Here is a 22,694-nt window from a genome sequence, read left to right as displayed (position 1 = left end):
TTCAGCCCATTCAATTTAATGGGCTGTCAAAATGCACCACACAGGAACGCACTAGAATAATATGGGAAACATTTTTCAGTGCTATCTGGGTGTGAACAGACCTTAAATACACAAATATTTAATGTAATATATATGTGTATGTGTGCCTATCATGTGTCACCCTCTCTCTCTCTCTCTCTCTCTCTCTTTTCATGCATATGCAAAGCAGCACTTTATAATGTCTGGTACACAGACAAGATGCACTGTGACTGTTTGGAAGGTCTGTGGTTGGTACTTCATGAAATAAAGCAAAGAAATAAATATACTTTACCACTGTGGATGTTAAGGAAACAGTTGCTGCAATTTCATAATATGATGTCCATTCCGATGTCATGGTCACAGGGTTAAAATAAAACATTTCCACAATATATTTCCGGAAGACTCCGGAATATGGGCGACTCCAGCTCAGCACCACGGCTGATGGTCCCAAGGGGTAGAGTACCAAATCTTTTATTCCAGTTGGTTCTGGGAAATAAAAGGCAGGTGAAAGTCTCTCTATATATTTATCAGCAAAATTTGATTCTGGATAAAATTTACATTGACTTCACAAACTCATGTCTTGGAGTAGTAAGGTCGGCCATACACAGTTCGTATCTCAGCTGGTTCAGCAGGAATCGACCGAGATTGGAACCGTTAACAGGCAGGCTGTATGTACCAAGGTGGTCAATCGATCAACTTGGGTACAACCAGCCTTTTGAAATCTCTTGGGATTATCGCTAGCGGCTGCTATAGCCACTAGTGATAATCACTGTCTTCTCCCGCCACCCCTGCCTCCTCGCTGGGAGCAGACAATTGCTCGGCAGGAGGGATTCCCCTGTCAGTACTGTCTGTATTGATGGGGGAAATCGTGTAAATTTCTTTCCTGCAACCCGTGGTGGCAGGAAGGAAATTTGCACTGTGTATGCCTGCCTAAGTAATGTGATGGTAGAATTGAACATATAGTGTTTTTTTTTTGTTACATTGTTGCTGCTATTATCTGTTTTTTTTCATTAAGGATTTGTTGTTGCAGAACATATTACAGAGAACAACTCAGAACTATGGAGCAGAGAGGGTAAGCCTTATGCCGCGTACACACGAGCAGACTTTATGGCAGACTTGGCCCGGTGTACTGGTTTTCGTCGGACAATTCGATCGTATGTGGGCTCCAGCGGACTTTGTTTTCTCAAAAGTTGGACGGACTTAGATTTGAAACATGTTTTAAATCAATCCGTCGAAATCGAGTCCGGTCGAAAAGTCCGCTCATCTGTATGCTAGTTCGACGGACAAAAAGCCACGCTAGGGCAGCTATTGGCTACTGGCTATGAACTTCCTTGTTTTAGTCTGGTCGTACGCCATCACGTACAAATTTGACGGACTTTGGTGCATTGTGTGTAGGCAAGTCCATTCATTCAGAAAGTCCGTCCTAAAGTCCGTTGAAAAGTCCGCCGGGCAAAGTCTGCCATAAAGTCCGACCGTGTGTACGCGGCATAAGGAAGAGACTGGAAGCAATAAGGAAGGTGTGTGTGTGTGTGTTTGTAGGGGTGAGCAAATCTGCCTGGGTTCAGTTCATAAAAAGTTCTCAAAGTTTGCAGACGCATTAAAATCTATGGGGAGTAATTCTGGCCACACGTAGGCCTATAAAGTAGGCTATTCTCAAACAAAAGGCATGGGAAGTAGGGCACTGCCCTTGGGGGCATGTACTAATGTTCAACTTAAAAAAAAAAATACATCTAAAAAAGTATCTACCTCTGCACAGAACGGTCAGTTCTCCCTACCAGTTCCAACACACATTTACAATATGCCTGCTGTGAGATAATCCTTTAAAAGAAAGCCTATTGAGTTATCTATTCCTTCAAATGATTGACTCTTGTAATGCAGCTGACTGGGGACAAAGACTATGCACTGTATTATAGATTGTTCCTTATTTCTGGCAGCAAACCTGCTAGTTTTTAGACAATAGTCCATGATTCGTGAGATTCACGATTTGTGAGGATTTGCCACAAACTCATAGTAGGGTGAACCCAAAACTCACCCATAAGTCTTGTTAAGTCTTGAGCCATCAAGTGTTTCAAACTGTGCCCAGACACAATATAATTAGATGTTAATTGTTTGTCTTAACAGTAGAGAGCCCTTCCCTTCACATGATCATTTCCTATACAGACTAATATTAATGGAAACTATGTTTGCAGAGAACAAATGCACATGAGTTCTGTCTTTATCTGAATATTACAACTGGCTATCAGGTCACTATTGCTGGATGGTGGGGTTAAGTCCTGTGAAAATTATGTTTCCACTGATAATCTACCCACACTTACATTGCCTTGAAAAAGTATTCACACCCCTTGACGTTTTCCACATTTTGTCATGTTACAACCAAAAACGTAAATGTATTTTATTGGGATTTTATGTGATAGACCAACACAAAGTGGCACATAAGTGTGGAGTGAAAAAAAAATGATAAATGGTTTTCAAATGTTTTTACAAATAAATATCTGAAAAGTGTGGCGTACATTTGTATTCAGCCCCCTTTACTCTGATACTCCAAACTAAAATCTAGTGGAGCCAATTGCTTTCAGAAGTCACCTAATTAGTAAACAGTCCACCTGTGTGTAATTTAATCTCAGTATAAATACAGCTGTTCTGTGAAGCTTTTAGAGGTTTGTTAGAGAACCTTAGTGAACAAACAGCATCATGCAGGCCAAGGAACACAGCAGACAGGTCAGGGATAAAGTTGTAGAGAAGTTTTATGCCGGGTTAGTTTATAAAGAAATATCCCAAGCTATGAACATCTCACAAAGCACTGTTCAATCCATCATCTGAAAATGGAAAGAGTATGGCACAACTGCAAACCTACCAAGACATGGCTGTACATCTAAACTGACAGGCCGGGCAAGGAGAGCATTATTAAGAGAAGCAGCCAAGAGTCCCATGGTAACTCTGGAGGAGCTGCAGAGAGCCACAGCTCAGGTGGGAGAATCTGTTCAAAGGACAACTATTAGTGGTGCACTCCACGAATCTGGCCTTTATGGAAGAGTCTCAGGAAGAAAGCCATTGTTGAAAGAAAGCCATAAGAAGTTCCATTTGCAGTTTGCGAGAAGCCATGTAGGGGACACAGCAAGCATGCAGAAGCAGGTGCTCTGGTCAGATGAGACCAAAATTGAAATTTTTGGCCTAAAAGGAAAACGCTATGTGTGGTGGAAAACTAACACTGCATATCACCCTGAACACACCATCCCCACCGTGAAACATGGTGATGGCAGCATCATGTTGTGGGGATGCTTTTCTTCAGCAGGGACAGGGAAGCTGGTCAGAGTTGATGGGAAGATGGATGGAGCCAAATACAGGGCAATCTTAGAAGAAAACCTGTTAGAGCCTGCAAAAAAGACTTGAAACTGGGGTGGAGGTTCACCTTCCGGCAGAAAAACGACCTTAAACATACAGCCAGAGCTACAATGGAATGGCTTAGATCAGGGGTCTCAAACTGGTGGCCCTCCAGCTGTTGCGGAACTACAACTACCATCATGCCTCTGCCTGAGGGAGGCTTGCTTGTAACTGTCAGCCTTGCAATGCCTCATGGGACTTGTAGTTTTGCAACAGCTGGAGGGCCGCAAGTTTGAGACCCCTGGCTTAGATCAAAGCATATTCATGTGTTAGAATGGCCCAGGCAAAGTCCAGACCTAAATCCAACTGAGAATCTGTGGCAAGACTTGAAAATTGCTGTTCACAGATGCTCTTCATGCAGTCTTACAGAGTTTGAGCTATTTTGCAAAGAAGAATAAGCAAAAATTTCACTCTAGATGTGCAAAGCTGGTAAGACTTGCAGCTGTAAATGCAGGTCGTTCTACAAAGTATTGACTCAGGGGGGCTGAATACAAATTCACGCCACACTTTTCAGATATTTATTTGTAAAAAATTTAGAAAATAATTTATCATTTTCTGTGCACTTCACAATTATGTGCCACTTTGTGTTTGTCTATCACATAAAATCCCAATAAAATACATTTACATTTTTGGTTATAACATGACAAAATGTGGAAAATGTCAAGGGGTATGAATACTTTTTCAAAGCACTGTATTTTAATAGCTACTTATAAATTGTTAATTGAGGCTAGAGACTGTAGTGGATTTATATTAATGCTTCAAAAACCCAATCCTAGTAATACTTGCCAATAGTTGTTATGTTATTTATGCTGGTATGGTTAGGGTATGAGAAGACATATTTATACCCTCTATTGGCAACAATTAGCTGAGTGGAACTGAATGGAAGTTGCAGAATCTCCTTGGATATGTTCACCAAACAGACCACAGAGTGTGGCAGACCACAGGACCTTTCCAGAATTGCCTAGATATATGTTTCGAAACCTGTAATTAGAGAAGCTGCTGCACAAGCAGGAAAAAGCTAATGGTAAAGGCAGGGACTGTCTTTGTAAGGATGTATTGCAAGTAAGAATCTGTGCATGTTTACTTGGACATTGTATGAGTATGCCAGAAATACATTATATATATATATATATATATATATATATATATATATATATACACACATACACATATACACACATACACACACACATACATATACAGTGTATATATATATTTATATATTGTTTATGAGGAACATTTCTCCTTTTTTGTAGAAAAAATATAAATAAAATATTTTACCAATAGAAAATAGAAGAGGATCTGATGGAGGTCCTATTAATGGGGCCTTTTGCAGGTAGACGACCACCCTGTACTGGGCACCAGGCACTAAGTTTGTGATAACATTGCTGGTTAAATTGACCTGAAAATACAAAACACAAGGATTAAATAACGTCTAATATGATTGTGTACATAGTAAATGAAAGCAGGAAATGTGTAAGGTATGTACCTTATATCTTTCTCCCTACACCAGAGATGTGACTTTAGTTGGAAGTGGTGATCATCCGCGTACCCCACTCTCACCCCTAGCAGGGGACATCTTATTATCTGTAAAATTTGTTTGTCTCTTGTTTGCTTAAATATGCGCTGTTACGTCTAAGTGAGAAGAAAGTCCTACTACAGTATCATATTAATACATATTACTCACAACAGTGAAAATGCTGCCCCACCAGGGTGGCAGGACACCAGAATCATTAGCTGGACTTTTCATAGATAGTTAATAAACATGAAGATTAGGGATGGACGAACCGATCCAGTCTAAAAAAGTGGCCCTAGTATATGAATGAATGTGTGTTAGGGACCTTAGGTTGTAAGCTCCTTGAGGGTAGAGACAGATGTGAATGTACAATGTATATGTAAAGCACTGCGTAAATTGATGGTGCTATATAAGTACCAGAAATAAATAAATAAATAAATAAATAAATAAAATAAATAAATATATTGCCGAGACCCGACAATTCATTACAGCCGCGATCAGTTTTAAATGACTTTTTTTCCTTTAGAAATGTAATTTTACTGTGGTATTGTTCTAAACGTGGGAAAACTGCACCACTTTACAGGCATACTACAGACACCCCCCAGGCACGAGATTTAAAGGAATATTTCATTTTTATTGTTTCACTTTAAGCATTATTAAAATCACTGCTCCCGAGAAAGAGGCCGTTTTTAAAATTTTTTTTGCATTGATATATGTCCCCTGGAGCAGGACCCAGGTCCCCAAACACTTTTTATGACAATAGCTTGCATATAAGCCTTTACAATGAGCACTTTTGATTTTTCATGTTCGTGTCCCATAGACTTTAATGGTGTTCGTGTGTTCGTCCAAATTTTTTGCCTGTTCGCAAGTTCTGGTGCGAACTGAACTGGGGGGTGTTCGGCTCATCCTTAATGAAGATACGACTCTCATAATCATCTGAGGAGTGAAAATAAATTCAGTACAGCACACAGATGTCTAGTTACCTCCTTACAATAATATTTCTCCAGCCTCTGACTTTCCTTCTGCTTCTGGCATGTCAGTGACTGGACAGACACAATAGCATCACTATTGCCTTCCAGGGAGGACTTCCACAACACCAATGCTGCTGTAGAATTGAAGATGCTCACTGTCACATTCTTTGGTTTTTCTGTCAGCTCTTCAAACCATTTTCCATCAGGACCTTACCCAGAAACAAAAGTAGATTGTGAATGAATGCTCAAAGATATATCATGTTTTGACAATGTGGAAAACTGAGATCTTCACATAGCTCTCTGAAAAAACAGATAAAACCAAGCCAACCAGCAGAATGTTACTGGTGCACTAGTGTTTACTGATGTTTGTGATATGCTGTATATTTTCATATATTCAAGGTATGTCTAAACAGTTTGGTGAATGATCCAATATCTCAACGACAACATTGGCCAGGTGTGTGCGCATGCACGTGGCTATCCAAAGACATGTCAAGAAGTGCCACCTAGTGTGGAGTACACGTGACCATCAGGGTAAGCCCGCTGCGTGCAGTCAAACGTAGTCAGAGTGAAAGGCAGGGTCACAGTGCAATAGTGCAACGAGTGAACATCAAGTTCTGCTAAAAAAACAGGGAAAACCGAGACGATGAAATGTTGGTGCAAGTGTACGGGATGGAAGCCATTAGCGATGTAAAGGAAATGACTGAGGATGAGCCACGTTTGGGTCGACCGTCGACAAGCAGAACCCCAGACATGATCGAGCAACTGCGACAAAAGCTGGCACAAGATCGGCGACTGACTCTACAATTGATGGCCATGGGATTGGGCATTAGCAAGGACATGGTGCGCACCATCGTCCGCAAAGATTTGGGTAAACGGAAGATCTGTTCCCGGCTTGTGCTGCACAAGTTGACAGACGATCAGAATGCAAAGTGGATGGAAACCTCTGGAGATTTCATTACCAAGTGTGACCAGGATCCATCCTGCGCACTGTGCGATCCACGTGCGCCAATTCTTGGCTCAGTGCGGCATACCTGTTCACGATCATCTGCCGTACTGCCCTGATATGGCGCCTGTGGACTTCTTTCTGTTTCCCCTTCATGAAAGGCAAACGTTTTGCGGATGCGGCGGCAATCCAAGAATGTGGGACAGTGGTTTTTCGATCGATTCCCAAAAAGGCCTTTGTTGACAGTTTCCAGAAATTATGAACGTTGCCAAAAGTGTGTTGTGAAGGATGGCGATTATTTTGAAAGCCAGTAAAGTACATGGCCTGGAGCTGAGTGAAAGTAGGAGGAGGGCTAGCATGACTGGGGCCTGCAAAAGAGGCGGAGTGTTAGTGGGTGATTTTGATATGCTGCAGTCTGCTTAGCAGATTGAAGAGTTCAAGGCAGAGGGTGTGTCCTGTAGTGGGTAGAGGAGAGGGGTGTTGGAAAAGTACAACAGAAAAGTTGCTTATAAACTGACTATATACTGCATATGCATTATGCCTGTCTAAGCAGCAGGTGGCACTGTAGTATTATAGTGTATAAGTATGTTATCTATGATATAACAGGATGTTTGTCTACTCTCTCTCTATGTACTTGTTCCTGTGTTCATGTTTCTCCATTCTGTAAAGACATGCATTAAGCCGTATTACTGCATACATCAAACTTCCAGCATGATTTCAATACTTTGCTAACAGGGGAATTGTGTCACAGCTCAATCAGAGCTCATCACAGCATCTGACAGTTTTCTCTCACCCTCCCTCCCTTGTTTGTTTTGGTTTGGGGGAGTCTCTTAATTTCTCAAGGTGCTGGGGTATTTGTAGTGGGTTTTCGGGTTTTATGTTAGCTTGCCATTCAATTTCTTGGTCCTTTTATTTTCTTGTCATAGCAGCAGGCAGGGGTCTATTGGGTATTTGAAGGTGGTGATGGTTAAATATCGGTGGAAAATAGTGGGTTGGGCCCATCTGAGGTATGGGTGTCCCTTCCTAACTGTGAAAAACTGTGGGTTGGGCCCATCTGAGGTATGGGTGTCCCTTCCTAGCAATATGGTGGTAACATCAGGGTATTAATTAGGTTGTATCTGGTAGTACGTAAGTGGTTAATTGTTCCTGAGCCAGTGTAGTTGCGGCTGGGGGCCTTTGATTGGATGGCAGATACAACCGGTTAATCATGAGTATATAGGCTCTCTAAGACCTTAGACCTTATTTTCTTGTCATAGCAGCAGGCAGGGGGTCTATTGGGTCTTTGACGGTGGTGCTGGTTAAATAATTGTGGAAAATTGTGGGTTGGGCAAATCTGAGGTTTGGGCGTCCCTTCCTAACAATACGGTGGACAACTTTGAGGTATTAATTAGGTTGTATCTGGTAGTACGTAAGTGGTTAATTGTCCCTGAGCCGGTGTAGTTGCGGCTGGGGGCCTTTGATTGGGTGGCAGATACAACCGGTTAATCGTGAGTATATAGGCCTTCAAAGACTTTAGACCGGGCATAAGCTGAGATGGTTTATTTGTTATGCATTGACTGCATTATATGCATTAAACTTGTTTTCTTGTGAATGTTGTATTTAATGGTTTGTAATAAAAGGCTGCTATGGCCATTCGACTCCAAAATAAATGTGTCGTCTGGTCATTTTGGATTGTTCAAGTGTTTAATGTTTTATAGATAATCGGAGCCTCTACACTATGTTGGTCCCTCAGTCAAGGTAATTTGTTTGAATCTTCTGTTCTGTTTGCTTTCTGGTACCATTCACCAAACTTTTTACACACACCTTGTACTTATATACTGTAGGCCAACTGGAGGATTCTTTTTTCAACAAAACTTGAGTTTCATTCTAAGTCTGATAAACTCGTGCATAATTTTTCAGAAAAACAGAAGGATTTTTATCCTTCATAAAGGCATAGTGCAAGGTTCAGGGCAGTGTAGTCACCAAACAAAATACAAAGGTTTACAGCAGAAAACACAGAACTGTACACAGCATATCTACACAGGTGCGTTCAATTAAAGACTATGGAAAGCTCCTAGCTATCCCATATATGAGTTCAGTAACAATGACTCCTCCTGCAGGAGTATCAATATTACTCGTGTGTTCACAGAAGTGCCCACCATGATTAAGTATCTCAGCACACAGTCAGTCCCTGAGTTCTTCACTTACTAATATAGAAGCTGAGCGCTTTGGCATCACTGCTTTCTCTAGTGTCACAAGATCCAGAAGAGCTAAATGTTCTTATGGTAAATGTGTATTTTCCTGGCTCCATCAGTTCTGTTACAAAGTCATGAGTATTTTCATCCACACTAGAGATTAACGTCACATTTCCTAAACAGACAGAGAAAAGAAAAGTCAAATATTTCTAAATATAGCCTGAAGTTGACCATAATACGAAATGTACATTTTTACAATGTTCAGCATTTTCATCTTAATGTGTTCCTAATATGAATTTGGCTCAGATCATCATATAAGACTCCATGTACACGGAACGCTGAGGCAAAGTCCTCTGAACGATTTATTTTGACACCTTGAAACCGGTGTTTAAAATGCCCATTTAGCGGCGTTTAAATGCCACGTTTAGCTGCGTTTTACCGCGTTTGCGTCTAGAAGCGTTTAGTTAACATAACAACATAAGACCCTCCCCAAGCTCAAAAAACAGTATTATTGAACTATTTCAGCCATTTTGTGAGACCAGAGTAAGTAGCAGCAGCTGAGAGAGAAGCAGTGTACTTGTATTTAGCGTGTCACTTGCCACGTCGCCTGCCACAAGTTACGGATTGTCCACTTGCCACGTCACCTGTCACAAGTTGCGGATTGTTCACTTGCCAGGTCACCTGCCATAAGTTGCGGATTGTCTTTTGCCACGTTATCTACCACAAGTTGTGGATTGTCCACTTGCCACGTCACCTGCCACAAGTTGCGGATTGTCATTTGCCACGTCACCTGCCACAAGTTGTGGATTGTCATTTGCCATGTCACCTGCCACAAGTTGCAGATTGTCCATTTGCCACGTCACCTGCCACACGTTGTGGATTGTCACTTGTCACATCACCTGTCACAAGTTGCAGACTGTCATTTGCCATGTCACCTGCCACAAGTTGTGGATTGTCCACTTGCCACGTCACCTGCCACAAGTTGCTTTTTCAAATCTAACAACACATGGGTCAAATTCCAAATGTACTTCAGATAAAAGCAATGCTAGTGGTGTATTGGATTGGATCAAGGGCTCATTAGGGTATATAAATGGTCTATGAATCATTGCAAGCAATTACAATTAAAAAAAAAAACATTTTATGATTTTTCATCATTTGCCATCATTTTTGAGATTTTTTAATGTCAAAAAAATAGGGCACCTTTTAAAACGCTTATAAACTAAAACGCATCTAAACGCTGGTGCCGCGTTTAGTCGCGTTTGGCGTCTGAAACGTGGAAATCTTCGCCGTTTGAACCCATTTTTTTGCTTTCAAAGAAACGCTTTTAAACGCAACTGCCTAAAAAATAAACGAGACTGTGTACATGGTCACATAGGATAACATTGAATGAGTTCAGAGGCAGTTGAAAAAAGCGTCCAACTGCCTCTGAACGTCCGTTTAGCAGCGTTCCATGTACATGGGGCCTAACTCATTTCAAAGGGTCTGGATGGAGGGTTTCTAGCGACCTGCAGGGGATATTGGAAAATTATTCATATAAAAATGTCAGCTCTCACCAGTCCAATACAAATGATCAAAAAAAAATTATAAAGACGTTTGGTTGAAAAAAAAAACAAAAAAACTCGCTCTGACTGAATAAAACCTCAGATGAAGCCATAGTGAAGGAGGTGGTGGAGTCACTGCTCCAAATTATTTACTTGCTGGCCTGGTAAACAAGCTTTTTACAACAAAGAAAGTTAAGTAGACCGTGGAAACATGTGAGAAAATGTCTTAACACTCCATCTGATAACTGGATATGGGGGCCCAGCAATAAATGTGATGAATGTGTAGATTAATTCAGGAACTCTGATTGATATTGAAGCAGTTAGTAGAGTGTGCTGAAACTGTTATAGGATACACAGGTGTAAGTAAAGTATTGGGGAATGCTAAGCTTTGGGACTTTAACTTTGCTTTGATCCCTTATGTATAAGGCACTCTGAGAACACAGTTCTCCAAAGAGACAAAGCTGGTTGTTTGATTTCTTTTCTATTCTAGGCACAAGTTTGGCAGTCTAGTCATAGGCAAGAACATTTTGGGACTTTCTGGGGAAGCATCCATTGGGATAAAGTATGAAAAATGTATCCTTAAAGCCTAAGCTTACCTCAAACAAAAAAAGAAAACAAAATCAGTACAAGGGACATTATTTACCCTCAGTGAGATGTGTTGCTTGTGCTGCTGTGTCCTTCTTTCACCAAAATCTCCAATGCCACCTCCTACCCCCACTAACATAAATCTTGCTGTGAGGCGAGATTTAATAGAACTAAGGGGCTGTTACTGGCTCTCATCCAGAGTGGTCTACTATATCCGCCTTTTCTGCCTAGCTGCTCCATTAGTAAAGGCTGTTACTACAGTTTCTATGAATGAAACACAATCTATGAATGGAGGGGGGCAAACCTATCAATCATTCTCCTCCATTCATAGATCCTGTTATATTCATGGCCATTACTTTCTAATAATCCAATGTGTCCCTTGTGCTGCTGGCTGTCAGGGCTGGGCTTCTAGCAGCTCTCTTATCAGTACACAAGGCTGCTCAGCTGTCAGTTAATTACCAACCACTCTTTGTTGCCACACTGACTCACCTGGTTACCTGCCTCATTAGTCCAGCCTACAGCCAGCCCCTTCTGGCTGTTTAAACTGCCTTGCTCATTCCTTTAGTGCCTTCGCCTGGTCAACATATTCAGTGAGTCTCTGCTGTGTTCCTGTTATGACATTTGCCTGGCTGATGTTTCTTCTGGTTCCTGATCCTGATCTTTGGCTTCTGACAATGCTGATTCCTGACTTTCCAATCCCAGCTAGTCTGATTACCCGTTTTAGCTTCCTAACTCGGACTTCTGTTTTTGAATACATTCCTGATCTGTATTATTTTTACTATTACATTAAAGATGTGATTTTAACTGCATTTTCTGTCTCTGCCTGGATCATGGTCCCGGACACTGGCTCCTGCATTTAATAAAATATTCCTCCATTCCTACACACACACACACACACACCCCGTCACTGTAATCTTGCATTGCGACAGGGGTTAGTGGAGCCAACAGACTGTGATAACACACATCAAGAGTGCCTGACTATGCCCACTGCCCACCATTTCTGCCCAGCTCCTCTATTCATAGAAGATGTACTATCGCTTCTGTAAATGCTGCTCAATTCTTGAACCGAGGGGGCGGACTTTTCATTCATCTATCCATCTATCCTCCATTCATTAATGCAGGGGAGGGGTGAGGGAATTATGGAAGATTTCAATGCATGCAGGAGCCAGCATGTTGTGTGTGGTTTCCGTGTAAATTATATTTTCCATGTTACTGATTTATCATACTTTTTTTTGCACTGTGTCTCTGTGTAAAGGCAGTTTTCATGCTAGAGTCAGAGGTTTATTTTCTTATCGCAGAGCCTCCAGAAAGAACAGTGAGAAGCACAATAATGACATCACAAAATCTCACTCCAATTCTTCGGAAACTAAGAATCAGAGCCTTCAAGAGGAAGTAAACCCTGATGGGTTTTACTTCCTCTTTATTCCACAGGAAAGTAAAAGAATAATGGGCTAGTATGCATCACATACTAGCCCATTATGTTGCACTTACCTGCAAACGAAGCCCGCAATATCCCCGCTGGTGGCCGCATCCATCTTTACCCCTCTTCCTTCCGGGCCGTGGACTCCGGCTCTGTGACCGTCCGGAGTCGTGTGACATCTCTCCCGCGCATGCCCTTTCTTTAGTGCGCATGCGCCGATGACATTGGTGCAAGTGTATATGGTTAATATCTCCTAAACCATGCAGGTTTAGGAGATATTTCCAGTACCTACAGTTAAGCCTTATTATAGGTTTAACTGTAGGTAAAAATGTAAAAGTGGTGTGTAAGGGTTTACAACCACTTTAAATGATCTCATGCTGCAAATATACAGCTATGAGGCAGAATTTATGTTTTCTCGGCCCTTTTTCAGAGAATATGAATGATAACACAAAAACATTTCTTTCACTCATGGTTAGTGTTTGGCTGAAGCCATTTATTATCAATCAACTGTGTTTACTCTTTTTGAATCATAATGACAACAGAAATTACCCAAATGACCCTGATCTAAAGTTTACATACCCTGGTGATTTTGGCCTGATAACATGTACACAAGTTGACACAAAGGGGTTTGAATGGCTATTAAAGGTAACCATCCTCACCTGTGATCTGTTTGCTTGTAATTAGTGTGTGTGTGTGTATAAGAGGTCAATGCGTTTCTGGACTCCTGACAGACCCTTGCATCTTTCATCCAGGGCTGCACTGACATTTCTGGATTCTAAGTCATGGGGAAAGCAAAAGAATTGTCAAAGGATCTGCAGGAAAAGTATAAAACAGGAAAGGAATATAATAAAATATCCAAGGAATTGAGAATGCCAATCAGCAGTGTTCAAACTCTAATCAAGAAGTGGAAAATGAGGGGTTGTGTTGAAACCAAACCACGGTCAGGTAGACCAACTAAAATTTCAGCCACAACTGCCAGGAAAATTGTTGGGGATGCAAATAAAAACCCACAAATAACTTCAGGTGAAATACAGGGCTCTCTGAAAACATGTGGTGTGGTGTTTCAAGATGCACAATAAGGAGGCCAGAAGAAAGCCATTACTACGCACATGCCACAAAGTATCCCACTTACAATACGCCAAACAGCACCGAGACAAGCCTCAAACCTTCTGGCACAAAGTCATTTGGAGTGATGAGACCAAAATTGAGCTTTTTGGCCACAACCATAAACGCTACATTTGGAGAGGAGTCAACAAGGCCTATGATGAAAGGTATGGAGGTGGATCGCTGATGTTTTGGGGATGTGTGAGCTACAAAGGCACAGGAAATCTGGTCAAAATTGTTGGCAAGATGAATTCAGTATGTTATCAAAAATTACTGGAGGAACATTTGCATTCATCAGCCAGGAAGCTGTGCATTGGACGTACTGCATTGGACGTACTTGGACATTCCAACATGACAATGATCCAAAACACAAGGCCAAGTCGACCTGTCATTGGCTACAGCAGAATAAAGTGAAGGTTCTGGAGGGCCATCTCAGTCTCCTGACCTCAATATCATTGAGCCACTCTGGGGAGATCTCAAACGTGCAGTTCATGCAAGACAGCCCAAGAATTTACAGGAACTGGAGGCTTTTTGCCAAGAGGAATGGGCAGCTTTACCATCTGAGAAGATAAAGAGCCTCATCCACAAATACAACAAAAGACTTCAAGCTGTCATTGATGTTATAGGGGGAAATACACGGTATTAGGAACTGGGGTATGTAAATGTTTAATCAGGGTCATTTGGGTAGTTTATGTTGCCATTATGATTTAAAAAGCGTAAACACAGTTGATTGATAATAAATGGCTTCAGCCTAACAAACACTAACCATGAGTGAAAGTAAAGTTTTTGTGTTATTATTCATATTCTCTGAAAAATGGCCAAGAAATCATAAATTCTGCCAGGGTATGTAAACTTATGAGCACAACTGTATATACAGGAGTGCCTAGACAACCTCATATACCAGGAAGTGCATTGCTAGTTTTCACAAGGAACTTAACCACTTGCTGACCGGCTCACGCCGATATAGGTGGGCAGAATGGCACGTACAGGCATATTAACATACCTGTACATTGCCCTTTAAGAAGCGGTGATCAGGGTCGTGTCACACATGGCCACGCCCCCCCACAGCTAGAATCACTCCCTAGGACACACTTAACCCCTTCACTGCCCCCTAGTGGTTAATCCCTTCACTGCCAGTCACATTTACACAGTAATTAATGCATTTTGAATCGCACTGATAGCTGTATAAATGTGAATGGTCCCAAAATAGCACCAAAAGTGTCCGATCTGTCCGCCATAATGTCCATCCCCTATTTTGTAGACGCTATAACTTTTGTGCAAACTAATCAATAAACGCTTATTGCGATTTTTTTTACCAAAAATATGTAGAAGAATACGTATTGGCCTAAACTGAGAAAAAAAATGTTTTTTTTATATATTTTGGGGGGATATTTATTATAGCAAAAAGTACAAAATAATGCGTTTTTTTCAAAATTGACCCTATTTTTTTGTTTATAGCGCAAAATATAAAAACCGCAGAGGTGATCAAATACCACCGAAAGAAAGCTCTATTTGTGGGGAAAAAAGGACGTCAATTTTGTTTGGGAGCCACGTCGCACGACCGTGCAATTGTCAGTTAAAGCGACGCAGTGCTGAATCACAAAAAGTGCTCTGGTCTTTGGCCAGACAAATGGTCCAGGGCTTAAGTGGTTAACCACTTGCCGACCACGCACTGTACAATTACTGCTACAGTGCAAGCTGGCTGCGCAGATTCAGGTACATATACTTAATTTTACATTTCCGGGTCACAGCACGTGCTGATCACCGGGTCCCGTCCAGTGATTGACTGCCGACACCCGACGATCGGCACTGAGGTTCACAGAACACAGCTCTGTGAGTGTAAACAGAGCAGAGCTGTGTTCATTGACAGGGGATCTAGTTGTCCTGCTACATAGGGAACGAAAACAACTAGATCCCCAGTAAAAACAGTACACACATAAACACTTATTATGTACATATTTAACTCCTTGATCACCCTAGATGTTAACCGCTTCCTGCCCAGTGTCATTAGTAAAGTGACAGTGCATATTATTAGCACTGATCACTGTAATAATGTCACTGGTGATGTCAGTGGCAGTTAGTGTCAGATTGCCTGCTGTCCCGCTATAAGTCACTACTAGTCACTAGTCGCCATTACTAGTATATATATATAAAAAAAAAAAGAAATTCCAGTATATATCCCATAGTTTGTAGATGCTATAAGGGCCCTTTCACACTGAGGCAAGGGCGGCGTCGGTGGTAAAGCGCCGCTATTGTAAGCGGCGCTTTACCGTCGGTATTCGGCCGCTAGCAGGGTGGTTTTACCCCCCGCTAGCGGCCGAGAAAGGGTTAAAAACCACCGCAAAGCGCCTCTGCAGAGGCGATTTGCCGGCGGTATAGCCGCGCCGTCCCATTGATTTCAATGGGCAGGAACGGTGAAGGAGCGGTATACACTGCGCTCCTTCACCGCTCCGAAGATGCTGCTAGCAGGACTTTTTTTCCCATCCTGCTAGCGCACCGTTCCAGTGTGAAAGCCCTTGGGTCGGTTTGCAGGCGCTATTATTAGCGCAATAGCGCCTGCAAACCGCCCCAGTGTGAAAGGGCCCTAACTCTCACACAAACCAATCAACCAATTTTTTTTTACCAAAGACATGAGCAGAGTACTTTTTGGCCAAAATTTATTAAGAGATTTGATTTATATATTTTTTATGGGATATGTTTTATAGCAGAAAGTAAAAAATATTGTTTTTTTTTTTTCAAAATTGTCAGTCTTATTTTTCGTTTATAGAATAAAAAAATAAAAAACCCAGAGATGATCAAATACCACCAAAAGAAAGTTCTATTTGTGTGAAAAAAATGAAATACATTTTATGTGTGTACAGCATTGCATAACTGCGCGATTATTAGTTAAAGTAGCAAGGTGCTGCATAGAAAAAAATGGCTTGGTCATGAAAGGGGAAAAACCTTACGGAGCTGAAGTGGTTGAGATAAAAAGTAGATTTGTCAGGCTGCTTAGCATATCTAGATGTTTTCTATAAGATAGCAATCTTAACTTTTTTAGTTCAAGTCCACTTTAAATCTTTTTCAAAATGGCACAGAATGAAAAATTGTTACACTAAACATGACTCAACGTGTTAGATATTTACCATCCTTGTGAATATATATGTTGAAACCATCAAATGCAGTTGGTGGCTTTGGTGGGAACCAGGTGATTGAGACTTTAAAGCTGGGTGGAGAAAGAGGATCTTGGACAGTTTCAGCTGAGAAACTTACTGAAGTGGGATTCTCATAGTCTGGGGGGATTTCGTTCACAAACCCTTCAACATCCACTGTTGCAGTCTCACTGACCCACCAGTAGGGTGGAGCTGTTGTTTCAGAGCTGTTAGCTAGATATTTCTCTTCAGTCCAGTTATAAGGGGAACTAGCTGCTGAACTCTCAGACTGGTCATCATACATTTCTGCTGACTTCTCCGTGGGGTTGATGAGTTTGATTTCTGTTGTGGATGTTTCTACGGCAGTTCTTCCAGCTGGATCTTCCAAACTGCTAAGGTTTACAAGGAATATTTGTATGGAAATATTTTGAGGTGGATAAGGTGCTTAAAGGAAAGAAGAAATAGTGAATGAATTCTGCTTCATGTGAGAAAATATATGATATTTATTGTGAACATAGTATTATTACAATAATCATATGTATGTATCAATTGCAGCAATCTAAGTGGATCAGCATTGTCCCTACAGTTAGAGTAACTGGCTAGACCAGGAATCTTCAAACTACGGCTCTCCAGCTGTTGCAGAAATACACATCCCGTGAGGCATTGTAAAACTCTGATATTCACAGACATGACTAGGCATGATGGGAATTGTAATTCCTGAACAACTGGAGGGCCATAGTTTGAAGACCCCTGGGCTAGACTAATATAGCTCTTCATTCACAGTGCCTGCAATACTATAAGCCTGTTTGCTTGTATGGTGGTCACATTGTGGATAATTAACATGGAAGTCCAGGTCAGCTTTCGCTGGAGAAAGGGAACAGGGGAGCAGTCAAATTTACAGATTTACTGTTGCCTGTGTATTGTGTATTATTGCCCAAGTATTGTCATGATTGCTCTTGTTTGCCTATGTATTGTCAAGTCACTGTTGTTTAGAGAACCTTTAGAGAACCAAATCACTATAATTTAGTCCCCTGTAGGTCGTTCGCTATGAGAGCATACCACCATTAAACCCCAAAGTTTTTTTTTTTTTCTTTTTCCGTATTTCATTATTCCCATGTTACTGTACTCCAAGGTGGCCTACATGTGCTGCTAATAGCACTTGCATTTTATGTATTTATTTACCAACATTAATATATGCAACATTCAGATAAAGCAAGTCTTTACTGTTTCGGATTTTGGCAATTATTAGTATTTGTTTTATTTTCACGATCATTACTAAAAAATTTTAATAGAGGTTCTAGACAGCAATAACACAATTACAGGGGGTCTAATCCCTCTCCACTCTATCCCAAAACTAAAGAAAAAAAAAAGTTTTGTCTTTAGTTATAGTTTAACCACTTGTTGACCGCTCCTGTAGCAGTTTTACTATATATACGTGATCCAGCTCTTCCGGGTAGCGGGTGTGAATGAGTGGCCACCACCGGCTCGCTCCTGCTGTGATTATACACAGCGGGAGCAGATCAGTGGGTACCGCGGATTCAATGTCCGCCAGCACCCGTCGATCATTGTGCGGAGACACAGAACGGCGGTCTGCCTGTGTAGATTGCTGCAGATCACTGCTCTGACAGGGGGGAAGGCATGGATCCTGTGTCTCTGCAAAGCAGGGACATGGAACCATATTTTCCCCTAGTAAAATCACCTCCCACACTGTAGTAAAACACAGGCTAGGCACACAGTTAACCCTTTAATCGCCCCTGATGTTAACCCCCCTTTCCAGCTAGTGTCATTAGTACAGTGACAGTGCAGATTTTTTAGCACTGATCACTATATTAGTGTCACTGGTCCCCAAAAAGTGTCAGTTAGTGTCCAAATGTCTGCTGTAATATCGCAGTACCACTAAATAAATAAAAATGAATAAAAATATCCCATAGTTTGTAGACGCTATGGTTTGGCACAAACCATTCCATATACGCTTATTGGGATTTTTTTTTACCAAAAATATGTAGCAAAATACATATTGGCCTAACTTTATGAAGAAATTTGATTCTTTCAATTTTTTTATTGGATATGTTTTATAGCAGAAGTCTTTTTCCATATTTAGGTTTCTATGCATTACTGTTGTATACAGCGCTCCCAAACTGCCCCAAAAATGCGGCTTGTGGGACTTCTCCGAATGTCCCACAAGCACACCGCCCGGGTGTGAAAGCACCCATTGTAATGAATGGGTGGCAGATTTCAGGCGCTTTACAGACAGTATTTCTAGCGCTAAAACACCTGAAAACTGCCTCAATGTGAAAGGGGTCTAAGACTGCTTTCACACTGAAAGAGCCAGCTGTTAGCGCTAAAGTGTCGCTCGTTTTAGCGGCACTTTAGCACTGTTTAAGCAATGCTTTTCAGCCGCTATCGGCTTTTACCCCAAAAAAAAGGTTATAAACTCCCACTTTGTGGCGCTTTCAAATCGCTTTTCAGACACTTTGAAAGCGGTGCCTATTCATTCCAATGGCCAGGACGTTTTGGGAGCACTAAATACAGCGCTCCCAACCCGCCCCAAAGAAGCTGTTTGCAGGACTTTTTGGAACATCCTGCAAGCGCACCGCCTGAGTGTAAAAAGTCACACTGGAATGAATGGGAGGCAGATTTCAGGCGCTTAGCAGAGGCTATCTCCAGCGCTAAAGTGCCTGAAAACTGCCCCAGTCTGAAAGGGGTCTAAAAGGTAGAGACTCCTCCAAATTGGCTATTATATTTTTACATTCCCTAAATACCTCATACCTGGACCACTACTTATTTAAATCGCACAGTTATATATTTCCTTTAGTGAATTTACTTTGATACAATTTTATAAGCTATTTACCTCATGTTTTTGGTTTGTGATAGTAAATTGACATTTTCAGCATCTCATGAGGTAATTGGAAAAAACTTTTCACATGATTTAATTATCTTATGAGATATTATTTAGTCAATTGAGCCCTGTATGTCCACTATGCTAGTTATGTCACTGGCATCCATAAACCTGCAAGCACTGGTGTGCGCAGCCTATTGCATTAGGGTGTGCACCCCAGAGCACAAACACACATGTGTGTATATCAGCAGAGCAGTGGACGGTGTCAGTAGAGCAGAGATCTGTGTCAGTAGGGCAGTGGTCAGTGTCAGTAGTTTTTTTTTTTTTAATTATTATTATTTTTTACAATATTACCGTATTTATCGGCGTATAACACGCACCGGCGTATAACACGCACCTCAATTTAGGAGGGAATTTTAAGGAAAAAAAACTTTTAGGAGGGAAGTTGAAGGGAAAAAAACTTACATTTAAATGCCCATCATTGCAGCCATGTCAGTGCAGCCTTGTCAGTGCAGCCTTGTCAGTGCAGCCTTGCTAGTGCAGCCTTGTCAGTGCAGCCTTGCTAGTGCAGCCATGTCAGTGCAGCCATGTCAGTGCAGCCTTCCCCAGTGTCCAGTCCAGCCTTGCCCCAGTGCAGTCTTGCTGAAGCCTCTGAGCTTCAAAATCGCCGACCGCGATTTGAAAATGGCGCCGCCGGCGCCGAAATACACAGAGCCGGTCCTCGGCTCTTCTCGGCGGCTCTCGTTTACTTTCGGTTCCACTCGGACGGTGAGCGGAGCTATCCGAAACTAGCCGAGTATACTCGGCTAGGTTCGGGCGGCGCTCGAGTGAAACCGAAAGCCGCCGAGAAGAGCCGAGGACCGCCACTGTGTATTTCGGCGCCGGCGGCGCCATTTTCAAATCGCGGTCGGCGATTTTTTTCGTTCTGGATCGCAGGGGATCGGCGTATAACACGCACCCGCGATTTTCCCCTGATTTTAAGGGGAAAAAAGTGCGTGTTATACGCCGATAAATACGGTATTTAAAGAAAAAATTGGTGCCCTGTTATAGGGCATTGGTGAAATATCAAGGGTCTAAACCAGGGATCTTCAAACTATGGCCCTCCAGCTGTTGCAGAACTACACATCCCATGAGGCATTGTAAAACTCTGACATTCACAGACATGACTAGGCATGATGGGAATTGTATTTCCTGAACAACTGGAGGGCCATAGTTTGAAGACCCATGGTCTAAACAGACCCGATGTCTCACTTTTGAGACAGAGGACAGCGATTACTGTCATTTTCTCTGCAGTCTGCAGTAAATATAGTTTACTATGCTTCAGTTAAGAATGAAGGCAGGAGCGATCATTACAGATCACTCACTGTGTTTATTCAGAAAAGAAAGGCCAGTTAATGAAATATTTACCAGCCCCTTCCCCACTCTTGAGAGGAGAGGAGGGAAGCTGCAGGGGGGAGATAGGAAGTAGGGGGAATCGGCACCGCACGGAGTGATTAGGGTGTGCCCAGGCACACCCAACACACCCTGTGCGCATGCCTATGCCTGCAAGTATGAAAGAAAAAAGTGTACAGATGCAAGAAAATCTGCTGGTTATAAAAATGTAAATAAAAACTTTTTTCTGTTTTACTGTGCTCAATATGAGTAAACTACATGGGTATAACGCTAAGTTCACAGTAGTGCGAATTGGATGCGGCTCCAGTGCAAATTTGCACTGGGTCCTGTGCGTCTTCTGGTCCGAATTCAGCCAACAATTTGGGCTAAAATCGGACCTGAAACTGTGAATGGGGAGGCACCGGATCCCTGCTGTGAGCCGCATATAGCTTACATGTGAACCCAGCCTAAGGACACCTATTTGCCATGTCCACTTTAGAGAAGCCATGCCTTCTATATGGCAGGCATAGTGCACCACAGACCTCCCCTTCTTGTTCAGGTTTCCCAAGTACCAAAAGGTGGCATCCCCAGTATTAGAAGAAAAGCATGGCGAGGCAGAGGCAGAGGCTTCACTGCCCATTCACATTTCATTTCAACAACATAAGCATTGATCAGCCTATGATGGAGCTCCTTACCGAATGTCAGACACAAGAGCCACTCTGCTATGTCTGCAGCCTGGTCTCCAATGCAGACAATTTCAGGAAATTAACAGTCTGGTTTGAGTGATCAGGTGTTGAGGGTTTAATAATAAGTGACTCTCAGAATTTCCCAGTGCCTTGACATTGACTTGTGTTGCAGTGCACTTGTAGTGCAGAGTGAATTTCCCTTTAGTAAATTAACCTTGGATGCAGACCAGATCTATGAGCTGCCTATGGCAATGTTTTCAGCTGTTGTCCACACAACAATCTGTTTATGTAGAAAAAAATCTTGATGTCTGGGAGATTTGAAGACCAAGAAAATATTTAAATGTCACAGATAGATACATGTCCTAGAGAATAGTGGCACACGTTATAAGTCTAGAGAAAATGTCATCCATTTCACAAAACTGAAATGTAACCAGGTGTGCATCCAACAAGACCACAATACCCCATAATCATCCCATGAACATTTACCTGTATATCATTTCTAGATCAAATGTGACCCAATATTAGGGTTGCCACCTCATTCCTTTATAATCGAAAACATATTAATTACACAGGTTCTGTGGCTGATTTAGGTGGTAATAAACTCACCTGGTGCCTTATCTGCATTAACTTAGCCTCAGAGTCTGTGTAATTAATATGTGTTCCGGTTTAAAGGGATGAGGTGGCAACCCTACCCAATGTCCATATTGCAAGTCAAAATATTACATGTAAACATGGCACTTCCTTTATATATAGATTGGAGTCCCTGGGAATGCCAGCAATGTGAAGGACATCATTTGTAGCCATGATATACTGCATATTTTAGCTATTACTGTATGTCTTTTCTCCTTACCTGTCCGGTGTTGCTGTGGCTCATGTCCTACTCCGCTGCTTTTAATTAAGGTGGTTTTATTAAAGGTGGCCTTTGATACCAACTGGAAGGTGATATTAGAATAGCAGATCCCTGGCATCAAGTGATTAAACACAGTTTTGCCTTTGAAGAAATCTGCAAATATA

At 41.8% G+C, this 22,694-nt stretch overlaps 1 protein-coding gene across 5 annotated transcripts in view; it reads right to left on the bottom strand.

Annotated features, from left to right (window-relative positions):
- The window catches only part of PTPRO (protein tyrosine phosphatase receptor type O), a 139,473-nt gene that overhangs the window by 47,231 nt on the left and 69,548 nt on the right, over positions 1-22,694 (bottom strand). For all 5 annotated transcript variants that reach the window (XM_073621317.1, XM_073621316.1, XM_073621319.1 and 2 more), the window contains 6 exons: positions 22,531-22,683; positions 16,779-17,228; positions 9,017-9,178; positions 5,899-6,095; positions 4,681-4,801; positions 311-504 (listed from right to left, as the gene is read on the bottom strand). In XM_073621317.1, the coding sequence (XP_073477418.1) occupies positions 311-504; positions 4,681-4,801; positions 5,899-6,095; positions 9,017-9,178; positions 16,779-17,228; positions 22,531-22,683 (1,277 nt within the window). The remainder of the gene's footprint in view (positions 1-310; positions 505-4,680; positions 4,802-5,898; positions 6,096-9,016; positions 9,179-16,778; positions 17,229-22,530; positions 22,684-22,694) is intronic.

The sequence above is a fragment of the Aquarana catesbeiana genome, linkage group LG03 (genome assembly GCF_042186555.1).
Source record: "Aquarana catesbeiana isolate 2022-GZ linkage group LG03, ASM4218655v1, whole genome shotgun sequence".
In the NCBI taxonomy this organism is placed as follows: domain Eukaryota; kingdom Metazoa; phylum Chordata; class Amphibia; order Anura; family Ranidae; genus Aquarana; species Aquarana catesbeiana.
Note: the sequence above shows the minus strand (reverse complement) of the source record. Positions and strands in the feature narration are given on the sequence as shown.